Source organism: Cynara cardunculus (assembly GCF_001531365.2).
Source record: "Cynara cardunculus var. scolymus isolate 2C chromosome LG 15, CcrdV1, whole genome shotgun sequence".
Classification (NCBI taxonomy): domain Eukaryota; kingdom Viridiplantae; phylum Streptophyta; class Magnoliopsida; order Asterales; family Asteraceae; genus Cynara; species Cynara cardunculus.
In genome coordinates this window covers 6,320,612-6,343,653 of record NC_037542.1, presented here as the reverse complement: position 1 = coordinate 6,343,653, position 23,042 = coordinate 6,320,612, and the positions used below count along the sequence as shown (strand labels likewise).

Genomic DNA, 23,042 nt, shown 5'->3' with positions numbered 1-23,042 from the left:
TCCTATGTGGGACAAGTTTGGACTAATATCCAACAGTTCTTTGTGTGATTTAAGTAGCTCTTCTCTTGGTTTACCCATGTTTAACCAATGAAATCCTATTTTCGATAGGTAAATTTACCAATGTGGGGTGCGAACGATAAGGTTTACCCATGTTTAACCAATGAAATCCTATTTTCGATAGGTAGATTTACCAATGTGGGGTGTGAACGATAAAGTTTACCAGATCTGTGTGTATGTATATATATAGAGAGAGTAATTAAAAATCTAAAATAAAATAAATTGTTAGCTAATGGTAGATTACATATTTGGTCCCCGTGGTCTAAAGAAATGATAAAATAAAGGAAGAAAAACTAAAAATACCAATTTACCCTTATAGCTAACGGACAAGTTGAATAGTCGTTAGTGTAAAAGACCAAATTCATAAAAAAAATTACATACATGGAGGTTTCTTTTGTAATAATAAAGATAAAAGATCAAATACGTAATAATTGACATACCTTAAGGACCAAATCCGTAAAAATTTCTTCATTTTATAATATATTATTAATTATATGTTAACAAACTTTTTATTATTAATTTTTATATTATTTTTCTTTCTTCTCTCTCCTACAAAACAAATATTGTTTTTCTTTCTTCTCATCTTTTCTATTTTTTGAAAAATTGTATGAAGATTCTATTGTAAATTTATAAAAAACAAAACCTTAAAATCTCCTCCATTCTGTACTTTAAAGATGCTATTAGAAATACGAATATCTTTTGTTAAATCAAACATTGTAATTTTTATAAAACAAAAAAAACTATAATTAAAAAAGGTTTATAACAATCAAACCAAAGATTAAATATTATAAAATAATTGCATCAGATTAATTTGATAGCGTGCCAAATCGGGTAGTTGGAAGAATTAAAGCTTTAGATAAAATCAACAAATTCAATATATTTTATAATAAAATATAAGATGTTAATGTCAAGATACTGAGAAATTGTTTTATTTTACGAAGTTAATTGAAAAAAAAAAAAAAACCTGAAATAAATAAACATCTGTCTCTGAAAAATTGCATATATTGCCATTAAAACAAACATATGTCCAAATTCTGGTTCTTCTGGTTCTTCCGCTAACAGGAGCAGCAGTGAGAAAGAGAGAGGAAATAAGAATGGTAGGGCATGACTTTTAATAATATTATTATTATAATTATTATTATTATAATATTATAATAATAATAAAGGTAAGTGTGTAAGGTCAAAACACATGGGGGAATCGGATTCAAACCTCATGATCATATCTCATACGTCAATTTAACTCCTCCTTGTTTGACCACCATATTCACAGTTAACACTCCTTCCAACAAATTAGATTCCACACGATGCATACATACCTCTTATATAATATTTTATATATAACAACAATCATCAAACACCAAGATTGATGAAAAAGGGATTTTTAGTTTCATACTCAAAAACACCCTTCAAATTTCTCTCAAATCTTTTCAGAAAATGGTGGGTTCTGTCATCCCTATTCAATCGGAAAACGGCAAACACCCACAAGATTCAGGCCACTCCAGATTAAACGAACTGGGATACAAGCAAGAACTCAAGCGTGATCTCTCGTAATGTTTCTCATTAATCCCTGTCCATTGTTTCTTAAAGACCCAATTCAATCGTGAATCTGGATGTTTAATTTGAGGGTTTTGGAATTTGCAGGGTGTTGTCAAATTTTGCGTTTTCCTTTTCGATTATATCGGTGCTTACAGGTATAACCACACTATACAATAGTGGTCTGAGATTTGGTGGACCTGTTGTGTTAGTTTATGGATGGCTAGTTGCTGGTGTCTTCACCATGGCAGTTGGTTTGTCTATGGCTGAAATCTGTTCTTCTTACCCAACTTCTGGTGGACTCTATTATTGGAGTGCCAGACTTGCTGGCCGTAGTTGGGCACCCTTTGCTTCTTGGATAACCGGCTGGTATATAAACTGCTTTTATTTCTCTATACATTTACTCTATCACCCAATTCCGTATACATACATACATATATATATATATATATACATACATATATATATATATATATACACATAGATATATGGAGGTGTTGTAAATTACTATGGCCAAGAGATAGACGGTTCTTTTTGCTGTATTAATGAATTTGAGGTTATCGGGCAGAGGCATACCCTTTTTGTGCAGCGCTGATGCTTCTATACGAAATGAGCTCTTTGGTGATTACAAATAATTTAAATCATTGCTTATATAATTTTTTGCACAATTCATTTTGTTGTTGTTTCTCTCTTTCAATCTATTGCTATCGTCTTCACATAAACAACCACTCTAGTCTTTCTGGTAGAGGTCGGGACCGTGTATATTTTACACTCTCAGACCCCACCTAGGGGTGGGATATATTGGGCTCGTTTGGTTTGGTATAACCTATATACTTTTCGGTAATTATATTCTAATTCTAATTTCTTTTTTCTCTTTCTTTTTGGCTTTTTTGCAGGTACAACATTGTAGGCCAGGTACTCAAAAATCATATATCTTGTGATTCCTAGTATTTAAAATCTGAAAAGCATGAATACCTCATTCTAATCTGGGCCATGTTTGGAAACATTAAGCCAAGTATATGTTATTTTATTTTTGAGTTTGTTGAGAGATCAGCATTTATAAGCTAGCTTTTTAATAAGTATCCTTTCCATAAACTCAAGGGAATTTTTCCCATTTTTTTCCAATTATTTTTCTTGTTAATTTTTCAACATGTCTTTTAGCTCATTTTTACGTTGTCTTATCAGCTAAAGTTTATCAAAAATGACTAGTTTATCTGCTACAAATTATTAGCACACAGTGTCTTCTCAGTCAACCATTAACTTATCAGCCAGTTTGCCAAACAAAGCGTCAATTGAAATTTTGTACCTCTGTAGTGGGCTGTGACGACGAGCGTCAACTTTTCACTCGCTCAGTTGATTCAAGTGATAATTCTTCTCAGCACCGGTGGCAAGAACGGAGGCGGCTATCAGGCGTCTAAATACATAGTTCTTGCCATTCACGGTGGTATTCTTCTTGTACATGCTATCATAAACAGCCTCCCAATCTCGTGGCTATCCTTCTTTGGACAAGTTGCGGCCGCCTGGAATATTCTTGGCGTCTTTTTTCTAATGATTTGCATACCCGTGGTTGCAAAAGAAAGGGCTAGTGCCGAGTTTGTTTTTACGCATTTTAATACAGATAACGATGCGGGAATCAACAGTAAACCGTACATATTTCTTATCGGATTGCTTATGAGCCAGTATACGTTAACAGGGTATGATGCCTCAGCTCATATGGTTAGTTTTCTATTCTTTGTTAATTTGGTTGATAAATGCGGTTTTTATGGTGTTCTTAGTATTCTTGCCTATGTTTTCGATGAATTTTGGTTGCAGTCAGAGGAAACCAAGAGTGCAGATATAAACGGGCCGAAAGGAATCATTAGTTCTATTGGGATATCTATAATTGTTGGATGGGGTTATTTGCTTGGTATAACGTTTACGGTTACTGATATCCCAGCTCTTTTGAGCCTGGATAACGATGCTGGCGGATACGCCATTGCTGAGATTTTTTACCAAGCTTTTAAGAGTCGATTCGGGAGTGGTACTGGAGGTATCATTTGCTTGCTAGTCGTGGCTGTCGCCATTTTTTTCTGTGGCATGAGCTCGCTCACAAGCAATTCTAGGTAACTGTTAGGATCGATAATCACATTCACAACAGCTAAGGTTTTATTATATTTTGTGAACTAGTTTACCATCTGATCTAGCTAGAGGTATTCACGTTATTTGGTTTGGTTGGGTTTGGTTTTAAGCGGTAATAATTCAGAACTAGTGTCTCTATTCCTTGGGGCAGAGGAAAGTCTTTGTCAGTCCGTATGGGATTTACTGGATTCGTTTGGTTTGATTTGGTTTATCAGTAGTATATGTAGATTATGATTGCCCTTGTTTTTGTCGAAAACTAACAACGGGAAGGCGATTGGCAGGATGGTGTATGCGTTTTCAAGAGATGGAGCCATGCCTTTGTCGTCACTATGGCATAAAGTTAACGACCATGAAGTCCCTATTTATGCTGTTTGGCTCTCGGCTCTGATAGCATTCTGCATGGCCCTTACGGTATGTGAACTAAACCAACCCTCGACATGTCGTTACAGTTTCCCTTTGCATCTTTTTCGAAAATAAAATGTCATAATATGGCAAACAACCTACTTCACACCTTCCTTAAATGCAAACTTCATTTGGTAGACCTTTGTTTTGAATGTGTGGAACCACATCAAATTACTCTCCAAAAGAGCCCTTACAAAAGGGAAGGTTCTAACATATATTGAGAAGAAAGGGTTCAAGTCTAGCTGATATGGATATCCCTTAATCACTCATAGGATACTGCCCTCAAAAGCTCAGGTGACCGCCCGAGGAAAACCTCTACCTCAAGGGCCATGTGAATGCCGCTAAACTGCTAACCGTTGATAACATTTTCCGTTCAATCAACAAATGGTAATTTTAATGACACTTGTCAAACGGTCATATTTCATTCTACATTGAACCATACGGAGTGTTAAATTAGTGATTTTCAGTGATTAGACTGTTCATTCTGAACAACTACCAAACAATCATTTTTCATTTTGTACTAAATCATACAAAGTCTCTTAATCATTCAGCATTTACCAAACAACCCTTTAGATGGAAGCTATCAATGGTTATCGCACAAATCTTTATCCTTAGGAACTCGATTCTTTACTTGATGTAATCATACCAATTTAAAACGTACGATATAAAATCCGGAAATGATTCGGTATTAACTGTGTATGTTGTTGAATAAACATTTTTGCAGTCTCTAGGAAGCATAGTGGCATTTCAAGCCATGACATCAATAGCCGTGATCGGGTTGTATATTGCCTACGCGTTACCAATATTCTTTAGGGTCACCTTGGCTCGTAACTCCTTCATACCTGGACCTTTCAATTTAGGCCGGTATGGTGTCGCTATTGGTTGGATATCGGTCCTTTGGGTCATGACCATTTCAGTGCTATTCTCTTTACCCGTAGCGTACCCAGTTACTGATCAAACTCTCAACTATACGCCGGTGGCAGTTGGTGGTCTTTTCATTATCGTCGTATCGTATTGGATAGTGAGCGCACGACACTGGTTTAAAGGGCCTGTAACAAACGTTGGTACCGATAACACTGTATGAGTATGTTGGTTTGTTGATGTTATTGATATTTGTATATGAAGCTTTTTCTATGATATTAGAAATTATATTCATGTAGGAATATGAGTAATGAAAATTGTTTCTATTAATTAGTTGATATAAATAAGTGTGTGATATAGGTTCAATTTGTACACCCTTCTTACTCTTCTCCATGTGCCCAAAGTGTAAACAAGTGTTATTTCATTTCTGATTTATAATTTATGAGAGTGATGCTGAAATCTTAAATCTGAATTAATAAGATTGTTTAGTTTTTAAACTGATAAATATATGGAAGTGTCATATTTGGTCCAATCAAAAACGATTTTTATCATTTCTGTATCCGAAATTCAATATAGGTGGATACATATCCTATACATCTGTCTCGCTTTTACTCATTTACCGATGCAATTTCGAATACTTGAACAGTTGACTCATTTTTTTATTTTTTTAATTAAAAAAAATTGTCCATTTTACCTATTAGAAAATTGTAGTGTTGAATTTATAGATACATTTATACAATTCCACATATCTATTCTTCATCATCATGAAATTTACATTGAAATTATATAATTAGCATCCATTTAAACGAAAATATATCATTACCGGTATTTAACACATTTTAATCCTATTAAAATAAATCAACTGAGAGAGGTGAAGATTGATTTGATTATAGATCAATTGGGAGAAATGATTAGTTAAGGTTAATCAATTGAGAAACGTCGTTGTTGAGGGTTTGATGAACAATAAGAATAAGAGGCAAATAAGAGGTTGGTTTACCCTTCACTATAATTAGGGTATTTGCATGAAGGGTTGGGTTATGTAAGAATAAAAGTTATAGTGAGAAGGGTAAGAAGCAATTTCCACCCTTGATCAATTCTAATTGAAGATCAACATATGTGATGCATTGAATCAATTCCTGACAAGCATAATTCATGGGATGGGGCTGAAATTAAGGTGACGTTTACTTTTTAAAAGGTTGAAGTCTTAAATGTTATTTCATTTTTGATTGATAAGACGTGGTGCTAAGTTTTTTTTTTTTTTGATTAACCTGGATATCCAACCCGCTATGCGAGCCGACTAATCCCATGGCGACCACCTGCTTTGCAGATAGTCCGAAGTCACGCATTTGAACCTCTGTGGCCACAAGGAGATTTTTTTTTATTCCTCCTTGGATTTGAACTTGGGACCTCCATGTACTTTTGATCTTTGGAGCCAAACTCAAACCAATCAGGCACCACCCTTGTGGTTTGAGTTTAAAACCTGAATCGATAAGACTGTTTGTTTTTGTAAACTGATAAATGTCAGAATTTGTTTAAGTTATCTATTTTACTTGTAACAACTTTCCTCACATTTATAGAAAATGAGAATTTTTAGCTCCTTATAAGTCCCAACTACTGGATACCAATTACTTTCACCGTGGTTTTAAGTTGGATTCGAAGTTTTTGGGTCAGTCCGTTGCTTTGGCCTTTTGGTGTGTTAAAAATGGTATTATAGGCTCAGAGTTGATCCTTGTACCATCAAGATGGTGGGGCAAACCTCATTGGGTATGATGAGTTCTCGAGAGGGGGTGTTTGTAACATCTTAGACGGATCTCACATTGCCGATGATAAGGAGGAAGATTCTGGATAGGCCTGACGCGGACGTCAGGAGTTTGAGTGAGAGAGTTTGTAACAACTCGTCCCACGTGGATAGAAAGTGAGAACTTTTAGCTCCTTGTATAATAAGCTTAGCACTACATGTGAGAGCTGTTTTCCTACTAAAAATCTTAGTTCTGTACTTACAATGTGTTCTCGAATTTGTGGAGAAAAAGAAAAGGAGGGAAAAGAAAGAAGATAATTTTTCATGTTATTAAACATAAGAGAAAGCAAATGCATCTTTTAAAAAAAAAATACACTTTAAAAATATGTTATTTGTTATGAAAGAATGAGTAGTTTAGCGATTCTAATAATTTTTTAAAGGGTTTTAATTTTTTTTTCCTTTCATTCCCTTTCCTACTGGTAATGACATATTTTCGTTTAAATGGATGTTAATTATATAATTTAAATGTAAATTTCATGATGATGATGAATAGATATGTGGAATTGTATAAACGTATCTATAAATTCAACATTATAATTTTTTAATAGGTAAAATGGACCATTTTTTTTAATTAAAAATAAAAAAAGGAGTCGACCGTTCAAGTATTTGAAATTGCATCGGTAAATGAGTGGAAGCGAGACAAATGTATAGGGTATGTATCCACCTATATTGAATTTTGGATACAGAAACGATAAAATCGAACGAAATATGAGCCTCCAATACATTTATCAGTTTAAAAAATAAACAGTCTTATTAATTCAGATTTAAGATTTTAGCATCACTCTTATAAATTATAAACCAGAAGTGAAATAAATTCCAAACTTCAGCACCTGTTAATGCTGGAGAATTTACGTCGCAAGCATTTGATGATTATTGCATGTCTATGGGGATCGATGTAGAGCATCCTGTACCCCATGTGCATACACAAAATGGTCTTGCAGAAGCTACTATCAAAAGGATATAGATGGTAGTTAGGGCATTATTTATGCGCACCAATTTACCCACTTCTGCATGGGGTTATGCAATATTACATACATCACTACTTATTCATTTTAGACCCACTGATAACCAACCATTTTCTGTCTACCAGTTGGTAACTGGATATGAGCTTGATATTTCACACTTGTTCATATCTGGTTGTGAGTATACGTGCCAATTGCGCCCCCATAACACACTAAAATGGGCCCTCGAAGACGATTAAATATATATGTTGGATATGAGTCCCCAATAATTATCCACTTAGAACCCTTGACGTATGATCTATTTACCGCAAGATTTTCTATTGTCACTTTGATGAGACAGTCTTCCTATCGTTAGAGGGAGATAGAAAAAAGGATTTTCCATGGGAACGACAGGAAGTGTCATAAAATATTCTCATTATGTCTCATTTTGATCCTTAAACTCACAATGTAAAGTTGAAGTCAAACGAATCACACTCGATACATGATACGTTTAATGTTATTCAAGGAGTGACAAGATCACATATGTCAGCTGCAAATATACCCGCAAGGTTAAAAGTCCCCAAACAAGTCCACAACGCCGCTGGAAAGTGCATTACAATCACACATGGTGGAGGTGTGGTTGAGGTCAGGGCTCCCAAAAGGAAATGGGGGAAGCTACTTGGTTCAATAGATACTCATCTAAGGAAAAGAAAAGTAAGTCACAACCATTCTTATCATCAATACATAAACTTCTAAAATTGTCTCTGATTAAAACTATGTATATGAATCATTATTGGAGGACGCTCCGAAGTTAATATTGGTTCCAAAGATCTAAGAAATCTCAAATGAATTATGAGAGTGCACATAAGTTGATGGAGAGATCATACATACTCATTGATGAAATATATCATATATATTGTTGCTCATAAGATGATAGAGCACGATGATATCATGCTCAGTTGAAAAATGTTAACGAAGAGAAAACATGGCCTAAATGAAAAGAAACAATCCTGTAAAATTATACTACTTGACAAATGAACGGGTATTTGGTCAGGTAGTGCTAATACACCAAGTATAAAGCTTGTATGACGTAGATAAATCATTTGTCAGAAAGCGTAATGAGAATAATTAAGTCATATTGTATAAGGATTTCCTTTGGCAAAAGATTTCTTACAGTGCCCTGGATTGACCATGAGAAGACTTATTCTCCCGTGATGGATGTTTTAACGTTCTGCTAATTAATTTGCCTAGTAGTTCCCTAAGGGCTGGGATTGTAGCTTAATGATGTGGTTATCTCGATGGGGATTCAGATATATATATATATATATATATATATATATATATATAAGTGTTTGATGACATTATATTATCCAAATCAAGTAACTCTAAACCATAAAGTACGTTTGCAATAAAATTAAAATGCTCACTTTATAGATTAAAGCAATCTAGAAGGATATGTAATACTTGCCTAAGTGAATACTTGATTGGAAAGGGATATAAGAACGATGAATCGTGCCCTTGTGTATTTATAAAGTAAGCGAGTTCCAAACTTACAATCGTAACTCTATATGTCAATGTTATGAACATAATAGCACTATTGATGAAATAAGAGAAACCACGAGATACTTGAAATCTAAATCTGAGATGAAAGATCTTGGAAAAACTTGGTTTTGTCTTAGCTATTTGAGCTAGGACAACGAGTTTGTGGAATATTATTCCACCGATCCACATATGTCCAAAAAATGATCAGACGATTTAATATGGACAAAGTACATTCGGCTAGAACTCCTATGATCGGTCGAAATGTTGGATATAAGGAAAGATCTATTTCATCTAAAGGATGATGACAAAGAGGTGTTGGGAGCTTAAATTCCCTATCTAAGTGTAATAGACACACTATTGTACTTAGCACAATGTACTCGACCAGATATTTGCATTTTTAGTGAAGTTATTAGCTAGATTAAGCTGGGCTCCAACGCAATATCATTGGAATGGTATCAAGAATATATTTCGATACCTAAAAGAAACCATCGACATGGAGTTATTCTTTCCCTACAAAGAAAAAACTGGGGCTATAATATCTGTTACAGGTATTAACAAAGAAAGCGTTATCTCATACAGTGAAACCCCAAATGATATATTAGTAGGCTTTGCGATGATGGGTATATTTCTGACCCATACAAAGGTGGTTCCCAAATAGGATATGTTTTTTACAATTGGGAACACGGCTATTTCTTGAAAATCTACCAAGCAAACCCTTGTAGCTACCTACTCGAACCATTCAGAGATTATTGCCCTATATGAGGTGGTTCGAGAGTGTATATGACTAAAGTCTGTCATTATACATATAATAGGGGCTATTGGTTTAAGCTCAACCACTCAAAATCCTACATACATATATGAAGATAATGCAGCTTGTATTGAACAAATGAAAGTAGGATATATCAAGGGTGATAATACAAAACATAGTTTGTCAAGTTTTTCCATAATCAACAACAATACTCTACTTAAGATTCAAGTGAATCAAGTAAGGTCTAAGGAGAATGTGGCTATTTTTGTTTACCAAATCACTGCCTAAGGCCACATTTTAGAAACATGTGGAAAAAATTGGAATATGGAGACTTTCCAAACTCCCTTGATTAATGTATGTATCAAGAGAGTAGTAGACAAAAGGGGGAGCCTACTATACATGTGATATTGGTATGTTTTGCTGTTTCCTTTACCCAATGTTTTATTTTTCCCATTGGGTTTTGTTTCTTGGTATAAGGTTTTAGTGAGACAACAATTTATATGTCATATTGCTTTCCTAACGCTCATGATTAATGTAAGAATCTGAAAGAATATTGGACTAAAAGGAAAAGTCTATATATTGCAAAGAAACTGGTGCGTTGTACTTCTGCCTTCGTCCAAATTTTATTTTTTCCCACTGAGTTTCCATTTTGGCATAAGGTTTTAACGAGACAACAGTTGTGCACCATCACTCATTTGACTCGACATAAGGGGGAGTGTTGTAGGATAAGTGTGTCATCGTCTAAAAGATTTGACGATAGAGATAGAAATAAATATATTATAGTTAAACTAGAAGAGTACTCCGAGCAATGCAGCGAGATACATCTCGATTTTAATGTTCTATTTTATTATTTGTCTCTATCGAAGTTATAATACGATTTTATATGTTTTTAATAAAGCAATAATGATTATATTTTTGAATAAAATATAAATTTGAAAATATCATATAAATTTAAAAAAAAAATATATCAATGTTAATATCAAATCAACTATTTAAAAATTCTATTTTGTGTAATTTCTTTAATTTATTTTTTTATTATAATTTAATTTAAGTTTAGTAACGAAATAATTTATTTTTGGTTTAATAATATAATATTGTATAAAGATAATAATTAAGTATTCTGTTAGAACTCAATGATTATCCTAATTATATTTTAGATTTTTTTATATTTCAAATGAGATGTTTATTCTTTATTTGATTATGTTTATCTGCAGTTAGTTACACGAATTCAGATAATGAGCTTTAATAAGTTGTACTTACGCACAATCTACTTGCAATCTTGAATTTTAAGTAATATGCATTAATAAACAGTACTTTACGCATAAAAATGGTTTTTAAGAGTTTTTGTCAAATGGTTTATAATATAGTATAAGATTATAAGTGAAATATCTCGTAGTTATCTACTTGTAACTTATCTCTATAAAATAATTTAGGATTAATAAGAGTCATATATTTATTCTCTCTATTTTATTGTTGTTATTTTTCGATTATTCTGTAACATTTTAGAGTTATTTTTGAATTTTTTTTTTCAAAAAGTCATTTTGGTCAATAACCCATTTTATTTTGAATTTATAAATTCAAACGGATTTATTTAAAAAAAGTTAATTTGAATATTAGGGGCCTGAGCAGTGAGCACCCTGTCGACCTTACTTTGGGCTTTCATGGCCGGCTATGGAAATTGGATGGGATCTTTTGGGGGATAGATAAAAAGAAAGGGTTTATGCGTTACTAGAAGTTTCGTAATTTCTGAGTTTTTTTTCTGAGAATTCAATCGAAGGAGCAGCGATCAATCTACACAACAATAGTCAATCGAAGGAGCAACGATCAATCAACACAACAGTCAGTTAATGGAAGGACCACCGATCAATCAACACAAGAGCAGCATAGATTCAATAAAAATGGTGCGATTCTTTCTTTTTCAGAATTTAAAAAGGAAATCTTTCTTAGGGTTTCCAATTGATTTCGTTTGTCCTTTTGTAATAGGCGGAACCAGAGGAAGAGCTCGAGCCTTTATTTGATTACTCTCGTGTTCAGCCTTTTGATGTCGTTTGCCTTGACGATGGTTTGTTCTCTTTCGACCTGTGTATAATTTTGGTTGTTTTCTGTTTTATGTGTTATGATGTGGATTTTGCCAATGAAATTGATGATTATTAATGATTTTGCAGATGATTACTTGGACGTCCCTCCGATTCCTTCCAAGCGCAGGAAACACAACGTTTCTGCTGTAAGCTCTTTTTTCTACTTACACGCCTGGTTTCAGTTCGTTTTTGTATGAAAAACTGCAAGAAGTTTGAAATATGATGTGTAAGATGTATGAATGTCTATATGGAATTTGAAAAGGAAGTGGTTTTAACAAATATGGATCAAATGTTCTCTCTTTGGAAATTGGAACAGAGCCGAGAAATATGATATGCAACAGTCGAAATTCACTAAAGTATCTGTTATATCTTATCAAAGTATTCATCATATAATTGCTTAGAAGCATGTTATATCCTACCAAGTGTCTGTTAATGTGATAATGGGTAAAATATAGGTTAGTTGGTGAAAAGATTTTGACGTTTTCTCAAAAATACAGGCTTTCCTATGGTATGTAGTGTGTTTACCCCTGTGATTTTAAATTGGATAGGCTGTAAAGGTACAAGAGGCTGCCAAAGTAATTAATATCGATGAGGGTGAAGACAATGATGATTTGGATTGGTTGGCCCCGCCACCCAAGGTGGCTGTTGACAAGAAGCTATGTGAGAATTCAATTATAAAGGAGTTGAGGTATATTTAATTGGGAACTTGTTTTACTTTCTATAATTCATGGATGGCGATCTTGTTTTCCTGAGGCTCAGCAATCCATTGATGACTTCTTGTCATGACATAGAATTGCTATAATAATATTTACTGATGATATTTTGAATGTAAAATTGGTTGACAGCATTATGAAGCCTGTGTATGGCTTTCCACCAATTTTTTTGTTCCCCCCTGTATTGCTTTCGCCAGATTTGAAGATCTCAGTACTGCAATATCGCAATGGGATCTTGTAGGCTCAATACTAGAGTACATGTATTTTAGTAGAAATGGAAAAAGAGCCTGGATTTTCCACCCCACCCCCTTCCCGAAAGAAAAGAGAGAGAGAGAGAGCGAAAGAGAGCTCAAATCAAGCAGCCGGAGGGACTAGTGGAATGACCATATTACCGTTTTAAACAAGTCAACAACAAACTTTTACATTCTTTTTGAAACTAATGGTCTAATGCCGTAGATATAGATCTTCACGTCACTTTATTTCCGCACTCCCTTTATTTCCGCACCATTGAGCAAATCTTTCGTGCATTTATTGACAATTTTTACTCATGTTATCTTTTTTCTATTAAATGTCCTTCTGTCTTGTAGTTACTTTATAGAGCAGTTATTGAAAAATAATGAAATAAATATTCAGTTATAAGGAAGTGGTCGGAAAATGGTATCAACTTTATTTACTATCTAAATTTTGTATAAGAAGCATCCTGCTGCGTTATTCGAGTCCAGGAGGTTTCAGACTTAAGTTCGGTTCAGATGTAGTACATAGTGTGCAACATTAGCTGCATTAGATGTTTAAAGTATGATAAGCATGCTCAAAGTAGCTTCGAAATTGGAATGACATCTTTTGCTACTCGCAATCAGATCAGAGAGATTCTTGAGGCATAGGATAAAAACAGAGTGAAGTTGGTGTGATAAGAAAATACCGCTCAGGTTGAAGGGTAAACGTTACAAGTGATGGTTGAAAGGTATTGAGCTGGTCTTTATATGAGCATTAGAGGATTCTATACATGTTTACAACCCTTGGAGCCAGGGTTCACGCTCTTTATAATATTGAATTTATTTCTCATTAGGTTTGAGCTAGTGTCCTCCAATCCATTCTTTATTCTTGTTTCTATAACGTCATAATTGGTTCCAGTTCCAATTCGTTTAAATTTAGAACAATGCAGAGCCATTTCTTTGTTATCACTATCCAATTTTTGGTAAAAGTTATTTGTTAATCATAACCATCTTCTATAGGTCATCCAGAGCTAATAGATGTGTGCAACCGGATCTTATGATTTTGATTGCTAATTTTGATTTCATCAGTCATCACAAAGCTTCACATGTAATGCATACTAGAAGATGGATTTGCCTTTTGTAGACTTCGGTTCAGTAGGGACTCTCGCTCTTTTTTTGGTATATTCTGCTTTCTTTATTGGCTTATGTTTGTGATGATAGGCTGAAGAAGCAGGAGTTGATGTCATTTACTGAATCAGCTAAAGACATGTTGCGATCTGTTGAAGAGGCTGTCAAAAGAGATCTTACATCCTCAATGAATTCAGCATGTGAAAATCCTACGGGGAAGCCGTCAAAACCTGCTATAGAAAGGCCAAAGATAGTTATATCCATCCAAGAAAAGGACGGTCTGAAGCAGTTCCGTATCTATAAAGTAGGCTCTTTCGTGCTAAAAAGATATAAACAAAATCTTACAGTATTTTGGATGTTTCTAGTATTTTGTGCCCCTTATGCATGATAGTGTTCATAGTTGCCTAGGCTCTAGGTTCACAAGGTCTTGGGCTTTTAGAGTCTCGAGGCTAGGCGTATTCATGAGGCTAACCAAGGCCCTGCGCCTTGGCTGAGGCACCTTGTGGGCCTAGGTGTGCCTCATAAAGAGTTACTAAATACCAAGTCAAACTCCAATATTAAATAAGTTTTCTCATCTTTTTTATCTTCTAGACGTCTTAAAAAAAGACTTGTTAAATAGATTATCCCGGTTCTTATAACTTCAAGCCTCTTTCTCTATAAATTACCAGACCTTAAAACTTTTCCCCCATGGCTCACGCTTTAAACCCTTCTCCCTCTATCGAAGTACTGTCGGTTGTTGCATGGAGGCTTGTACTTGCTACATATTTGAGTTGTGTTTAACTCTGTGTGTGTGCATATAATTTTTTTATATAAGATGTGCCTCACATTCCCAAGGACCATGCCTCACGCCTAGACCCAGGACCCATTCGTGCCTAAGTGCGCCTTGAGCCTATAACAACTTTGGTAGTGTTTAAATATTTAATTGCATAATATCTTTAGTTAGTAAATGCTGAATCAAACTAGAGATAGTTTTTATTTATTTATTATCGCTTCGGTACCTCCGTAGAATGCCTAATCTTAATTAGGATGAAAATAGCCAGTTGTATAACATCCAATACTCCCTCCATCCTGAAATAAATGTCCACGACGAAAAAGGCTCTGTTTTGGAAATGTGTAATTATTTCACTTTTTTAACTATATGACAATTTTACCCTTGATAATAGAGGGACTAATGAATTTCTCCATCTTCTAATTAAGGGTAGAATTTGAAAGTGGACACTTACTTCTGAAAGTGGACACTTATTTGTTGACAAACTAAAATAGAAATGGGAGACTCTTATTTTGCGACACGGGAGTAATATAAAAGCTTGATTACTTACCAAATTAAGGTAAACGACATTGTTACGAGTCATCATAGAGGCTTGTATATTGTTAAATAGACCGAGATTGTACACTCAAAGGTGAGCTGTGCAGACTGGTCTTCTAGGAAATAGCATGTGCGGAAGTTTCCTCATCAGGCATCTTTACGAAAAAAATATCTCAATCAAGAAAAGTTTCTTCATCGATTCTTGTGAAAAGTATACTCACATATGTTGCCAAGTTGCCAATTATAGTTCTATTGTCATTGTTCTGTTATTCTGGATTCTCACATTGTTCTCTTTTTTGTAGGATGATAAGTTTGAGCGGCTTTTCAAAATGTATGCTGACAAAGTGAAGCATAAGATAGAAAGCTTGGTATTTTGCTTTGATGGGGATAAAATTGACCCCAAAGCTACTCCTAGCAGTCTTGAGATGGAAGATGATGACATAGTTGAGGTCCATGTAAAGTCAAGTTGATCCAGGTACCAAAGTAGCATCTCTTATTGCATGCTTTTATGGTTTTGCATTGTGTTACCTGTTTATATCATTTCTTTTTTTAATGTTTTTAATTTCTCTGAATAAATGATTTATTTCTAGTCTAGTACACTGAATCCAGAAGAGAAGGTGATTCAATGAAAGTTTAAAAAACTAAATGGAATCACCTCTCCCCCCTTCCCAAAGAAAGCCCTCCATAAGACCTTCAGATTAACACCGGAGAAATTTCATTTGAATTAATTTAAAATATGAGCCAAGATAATATATAAGTGTAATCAATTAAGTGTATATATTGATTAGATGAACTCTTCAACGTAGTTGAAGAGATGGTAAAAAAGTCGCCCTTTTCATATTTGTTAGCATTTTTTAAATATGTTGGGTTTTTTTAGGCAGATATTGCATATACAGTTTCATACAACCTGTTTTTCCTTTCGATATTGTTTTGTTTGTCTTCTTTTATCTATTGTTCGGAACCTCAATAAAATATAAAATAAAGAAATTCAAATGAAAAGCTGCTACGATAATACTCTATCTAGCCAATGAACATTGCAACAATTTACATTTTGGGATGTCTTATGAAAATAGTAATGTTTCTTTTTTAAACTTTTTGGTTAAAGTTACCTATTTTCTATATTGCCATCGTTGCGACACATTGATTATTTGATTCGAGTATATAAGATTTCCTATTGTGTCGTTATCTAAGGGGGTTTTAGACATTTAACTAGTGGTCAATCACTTCTTTAAACTATATGCTCAATTACAAATCACATTTTCCATGGGGACGGAGGGTATATGTGTTTAGGCATCGATACATCTCTTGAATCTTGGTTTTTTGTAAAATTTAATCTCATTTATTCTTGTACTATGGTGGATCAATATTGTCCTCTTCCTCTTTTTTGAAGCAACTTATTTGTTTGATTGAAGTCAATCCATTCATGAAATGTCTTGTTTGTTTTCTCCATCAAGTCCTGCGTGGGTAAAGACGCCTGTCTGAAATAAGTAATAAATGACTAATTTGCTGAATGTTTTCCCATTTGCTGTTGGAGGCGAATTGCAAAGATGAAAGGGTATAATGGGAAAAAGGCTTGCCTGAATGGGGAATACATACTAGCGCTTAAGACACTGACTTATTGATTAAGTTTTAAACAGACGTGCGTATATGGCTTAGTGATAAATCACTCAAACCATTAAGCGTGTTAATTAAGTGCAAATCATTTAAATTTAGAAAGAACAAAAAAGATTCACTCAGCTAATTTTGGTGCAGAGTGACGTGCATTTATTGAGGGTTTGGCTCGATTTTTCGTCATTTCTAGTTTTTCTTTAAAGGCTCCCGGTACTTGCAGGTCCAAACAAGAAACAAAGAACCTCAAATTATTGGACATCTTATACGTTTGGTCATAGAAGCATAAAATATTTACCCTTCTACCGCCCAAATAATTGGAGCTTTGATTTTCTTATCTGCTTCGAACCCTCTCTTTGTTTTCTTATTTGCTTGTGTTTTGTTCACTTCTCGTAATAATCTAGTCTAGTTAATTATGGGTTTGTCGGATAAACCCAAAAGAAACCAAACGAGTACAGTAGACTAGACCTCTACCCAAAGTACAGATAGAGTTTCCGTGATGTCCCAATAGAGTTTGATCACCGAATATTCTGATGATAAAACTGGTTTTTATGAATTTTTAATTTGCCTAGCCCACACAACGGTACGTGTTGCACTTAATACTTTCATCAAAGCTGTTTCACTTTCTTGAATCCTTTAAATTGATGGCTTGTAACTTGTGTAGTAGGAGTTTGTCCCTCTAGGTTGACGTTTTCTGATTTGGTTAAACCCGAAACGACACTTGGTCTTTTCGCTTTTCGTTACAAGTCTGTTACATATTTATTAAACAATCATCTAACTGTTTCCAAATGTTTTATGTTCCATTTCAGGTTCGAGTTTGCGAGGTTTTAAATTTTATGAGACCATGTTTTTGTTGCAGAGCTCATGGTTAGTGTTGTTATGATCTGAGTTTTTTTCACTGTGTTGTTCTATTGCAACATGTACCCTTTTACCCCCAAACTGTATAGTGGGAATGGTTGCTTTTCAAATGTACAAATTCACAAACAATTTTGGTTGTGAAATGCTACTAAGGTCGCTTCTTAAATTGTTGTTGCATCTTTTGGTCGAGTTTTGCGTCTGCAGTTGGCAGGACTCGGTTTCGTTAGGAGATCGGGATCTTGTCTTACATAAATTGTCAGTATTGCGTTTTGTCTTTTCTTTGTTGTTTTAACGTATTGTACTTTTTTGTTTACAGTTCTTGATGCTTGTTTGCACATACCATCTTTTTTTCACATGTTGCTCGTCTTAATAGTCGTCAACTTTTTTGTTCATTGTTTGAACGAATTTAGGGGGTGTTTGGGATTGCTTATAAAAATAACTTATTGACTTGTTCCGATATGGTATTGGTAATAAGTACTTTTTAATGTTTGGATAAACAACTTATACCGGTGCTAAACCGGTAATAAGGAGTTTTTGAAAAAGTTAAACCCTTCTGACTTATAATAAATTGATAAGTGCTTTTATAGAAAAGTATAAATTGTTTTAAATAAGTAATCGCAAACACCCTTTTAATAGATAAAAATGGTAAGAACATAAATATAAAGGCGAATGATCGTGTGACAAGGGAAGTTACAGTGACAAGCTAAGAAAGAGATCTGAATACTTGATCATTTTTAATCTCATTCTTACCCATGAAATTCGCTTTAGATGGAATTGATTCGATGCATCTCGTCTCATTAGTGTTGATATTTAATTAGGATTGTTACAAATGAGGAGATCTCTTCTTTTGCTTTTTCCTTTCTTTATCTTTTGTGGTAGAAAAAATAAGTTAATTTATGTTTCGTTGAATACATGAGCTTTTAAGGTGGTGTTTGAGATTGCTTATTTGAAACAACTTATGCTTTTCTACAAAAAGCCTTATCAACTTATTATAAGTTAGAATGGTTTAATTTTTTCAAAATTTTTTTATTACCAGTATAAGCTGTTTATCTAAACACTTAAAAATATTTATTATTAATATCACACTGAAATAAATCAATAAGTTGTTTTTATAAACAATCTCAATAAAACCCTAACAGAAAAATGTATTGACGGACAAGTTTGGAATCCAAGAGAGACGCAAGTGGAATCGTAAAGCAGAAGGCATCCAACGTGGATGTCAATAAATTCAACCTTTCATGCCCCTTATATATAAGATAAATACCATTTAAGTCCTTTACTTTAACCAACTTGTTAGTTCTAGACCTTTAGTTTTACAATACTCTAATTCAACATGGTTTCGTTTTGGTTGCATGAATTTTTTAAACCTCTTACATATTTCTTCCCCTCCAAAGTATCGTACATTTAATGGAATTTTGCATTCTGAGAACCTGAATTTTGTTTATCTAAATTTTAACCGCTTGCCTACATATAAATGTTGTTTTTATAACTCGTCATCGTATATTTATGATTTCGGATATTTTAGTAATAACCACTTCAAAATTTAGAAATATCTCGTTACCATATTCGTTAGTTAATCTTATAATATACTATTATTAACATATATTCTCTGTTATCTCATTTATGCAATGTAATAATTTTTTTTTGGATATAACAGGGCCTCCAAAAAGATTAAAACATCTCTACACAGCAAAGATCCAATTTCAAATCCTTTCATGAAATCTAAATCATTCGTCAAATTAAACATCCTCTAACTGATTGATATGATTTTGAAAGTATGAACATGAATTGACATTTTTTTTAGTTGGATATGTAATTTAAAAAACTTTTGTTCTTTTTATGAAAATAACATAAATCTCAGGGGGCTTTTTGCAATTAACGGTGTCTATAAGAATGGCTTAAGGGTAATTATGGAATCAATCTACCCAGATCTGAGGTGTCGTCGACTTTTCTGGTTCGCAAACCCTAGGTGAAATCTTCCATTATTTGCACTTGTGTATGTTTACATTCATGTTTTATCTTGCGTGCTTTTGTTGGATTATAGTGAAGGAATTTATCGATTTAGCGATGGATTTAGGGAAACGGAAAAAGTAGACGATATTTGGTACTTTTTAGTGCTCCTGTTTATGTTGCGATTCATGTTCTGAATAGTTTCAAGTTCTAGCTAGCGTAATTTCTGGATCTTATCTGCTGATTGGTCGAATTTATTGTTTTCATCGATTTCAGTATGATTTTGTGAAGAAATTTTTCTAAAAAGGTTGCCACCAGAGTTTCTGTTTGTTTATGTAAACTATTCATGTTACTGTTCATATATGGATTTAACGGATTGAAAACAATTGAAGAGGATTTCAATTTCACACCGAATTTTCTATTATGATTGGATTCATTATTTCTTTTCATAGCTTCATTTTCCTTTTTCTGACCGTTATTGTGGATTCTTTGTGTGTTTTACCTTTTTTTAGCTTTAGTCTCATTAATTCAACTTAGGAATGGATGATATAGGAGATTGAAGAAGCAAAGATTGGCCCTTTGGTAATAATTTCAATCAGAAATAGGTAGTATTGGATCTCCTTTGGTAAACAAGTTACTGATCTGTGGTACAAAACCCACTTGACTACAAATAAGATTCAGAAATTAGGCCATCTAGAGCAAGAAATGATCAAGGAAAACATGAAGTTAAACATACATATGTGCAAATAATGGAAGATTTCATAGGTTTGCGAAACAGAAAATGGGTTTGTGGAGTTTCTGATTCTATTAGTTTTATCCATCTTGAATTGATTCACTATGAGTAATGGGCTTTTATCCTGCTGATTTCTAAGTTAGTTGATAATTCAGCTTGATTCAAGCATTTCGAGCTTCTCAAAGGTCTGTGACAGAAGAACCGGAGGCAAGTTTGCAGTAATGTGTGGATAAGAAGAAGAGGGAAAGGATGATCTGCAAGTAATGTGTGGAATGGTCGGGTTGGAAAGAAATGAATATGTCTTCTGGTGAACAGAAGAAGAGTTCTCTTTCCAATTCCGCCCATGCCGCGTATTACTTCTGGTTTCTTCCCTTTCCCTTAACCTTCTCTTGAATTTCTCTGTTGCATGGCAAGACACAACGCAGGTTAAGTTGGTTCAATCTTATTTATTCTAATCAACATCATTTCTTGCATGATTTCAGCCAAATGGTTTCACTCATTCAAATCTGATATTAGCCATCATTTCCTTTTTTGATTGTTAATTAAGAACAATGATCAGCTGGTATGGCATCTCTAAAATGGCCATGTTGGGATTTTTCTGATATCAAAATGCAATGAAGTGTGGTTTAGTTAACCATTTTTTCCCCTCATCAATGAAATGAAGTATTAAAATTTCCTTTTTAATGTACAAACTTCCAATTTTTTATTGTACCTATTTAGTTTGGTTTATTTTCTATTTAGAGACTGTTTGGCAATTGCTGAATGGTTTGGTGAATAATGATTAAGAGGCTCTCATGATAGAATGTAAAATGAAATCTAATTGTTTGTTAATTGTATACAATGAAATTAGGGATCTTAATGGTTAAGGAAGATACAAGATAGAAAATCATTTATAGGGTTTTAGAACCATTAAGATGCAGACTTTTTTTTTCCAAACAAGATTCACCTTTTAACGATTCGGAAATTGCCTCTTAATGGAACTATTTAGTGTAACAAAGTGTTGCCGGGTTATAGGTAAAAACGGGTCTAAGGAATTAGGAAATTTTAGAAGTTTGTTTAGATTAGTTAGGAAAATTTGGAACTTTGTTATATTGATGGAAAAAAATCTTTGTTCTAATAAGTAAGAACTAAAGCAAACTTTGTCCGTTTCAGATCAACCATTAATTTCATAGTGTGCGTTTGTAAATCCTCTCTTCAGAATGTTTCTTTCTCTTCAAAAGTATCATTCTTCTTTTTACCCATGAAATATGCATATAATACAATACAATGTTAATTAGCTAACTAGTTTGGGGTTGTTTACTGAACGCTTACTCGGTTAGGCGCTTACCGGTAAAATTTAACATTATCAAGTAAGATTTTAGTCCACTAAAACGATATCATATGCAACAATTTACCCAGTAAGCGCTAACTGTGGTAAGAGCTATCACCATCACTTACCTGGTACGACTCTTGGTTCTTGCCTTAGCGCTTACAGGGTAAGATTTTTGGTCCAACCATCCGGGTAAACGTTTGGTAAACGGTCCCTTAGTGTACCAAATAATCTCAGTATTTTAATAAGATGTACATTCATGTACTTGCATAATGAACTTGCACGATAACTCGTGTAATTCAACGATGTTTCCTTTATTTGAGGTTATGTTTCTTGTTTTTGATGGTATTAAAAAAATTATGTACAAAAATGATATCAAGAGATAATAACAAAAAGAGCAATCTACACATGGTTCTATAATCCATATATCTCTGGTATTCTAAGACTCTAATATGTTATATTAGAGTGGATATATCATATCTAAAAACTATCCACCCATGTTATCATCATCATCAATTATATCCAAAAGTCTTTCGGCATCGGAGTTGAATTCAAAATCTTCGTCACCTGACTTGTGGTTCTTCGTCCAACTCAAAATCATCCTCGTTAAGTTACTTAGTAAGGTTTTTGGTCTTTATCATATTCATGCGGTGAGGTAATGTTACTTAGTAAGCATTTACCCGGGATAAACGTTTGGTAAACGGCCCTTTATTTCGAAAAATAGAATTACACATACATAATTTCATTATATTTTTTTAAAAATATATAGAGAACGTTAACAAAAATGTAACTAGAGGAACTAAACGTGTAATTCGCTCCTAGACCTTTCACAAGTATTCACGGGTTTTTGTTTGTTTATGTGATTACATCGATACTCGTCAAAAGTTACTTGAAAATGCTATTACTTTATGGATCCTTTCCAACAACTTTTTTATATTTCTTTAAACAAAATTCTCTTATTTTTATCTATATTATATTATAAAGTATTTGACAAAAATTCTTAAAAACAACTTTTTAAGCATTACGTATTGATATATAATATTAATTACTTAATTTTTAAATTTTAAATTTATAATTTCTCAAATGCTTGGGTATAATTTTTTAAAACACCTACACGGGGTTTAGATAACTTCAATCTTCCATCAAG

At 33.7% G+C, this 23,042-nt stretch overlaps 2 protein-coding genes across 2 annotated transcripts; both read left to right on the top strand.

Moving 5' to 3' along the window:
• The first annotated feature begins 1,313 nt into the window (after positions 1 to 1,313).
• On the top strand, positions 1,314 to 5,356 carry LOC112527645 (amino-acid permease BAT1 homolog). Its single transcript, XM_025138398.1, has 7 exons — positions 1,314 to 1,604; positions 1,699 to 1,959; positions 2,487 to 2,505; positions 2,905 to 3,306; positions 3,403 to 3,692; positions 3,990 to 4,119; positions 4,835 to 5,356. Exons 1-7 carry the CDS (start codon positions 1,492 to 1,494, stop codon positions 5,192 to 5,194), a joined length of 1,575 nt encoding a protein of 524 aa, XP_024994166.1. The 5' UTR covers positions 1,314 to 1,491; the 3' UTR covers positions 5,195 to 5,356.
• Positions 5,357 to 11,617: 6,261 nt separating this feature from the next.
• LOC112528433 lies at positions 11,618 to 18,214 on the top strand. Its single transcript, XM_025139459.1, has 7 exons — positions 11,618 to 11,901; positions 11,984 to 12,062; positions 12,166 to 12,224; positions 12,627 to 12,766; positions 14,225 to 14,435; positions 15,740 to 15,912; positions 17,855 to 18,214. The coding sequence occupies exons 1-6, from the start codon at positions 11,848 to 11,850 to the stop codon at positions 15,905 to 15,907; spliced, it is 711 nt and encodes a 236-aa protein (XP_024995227.1). The 5' UTR covers positions 11,618 to 11,847; the 3' UTR covers positions 15,908 to 15,912; positions 17,855 to 18,214.
• Positions 18,215 to 23,042: the final 4,828 nt, after the last annotated feature.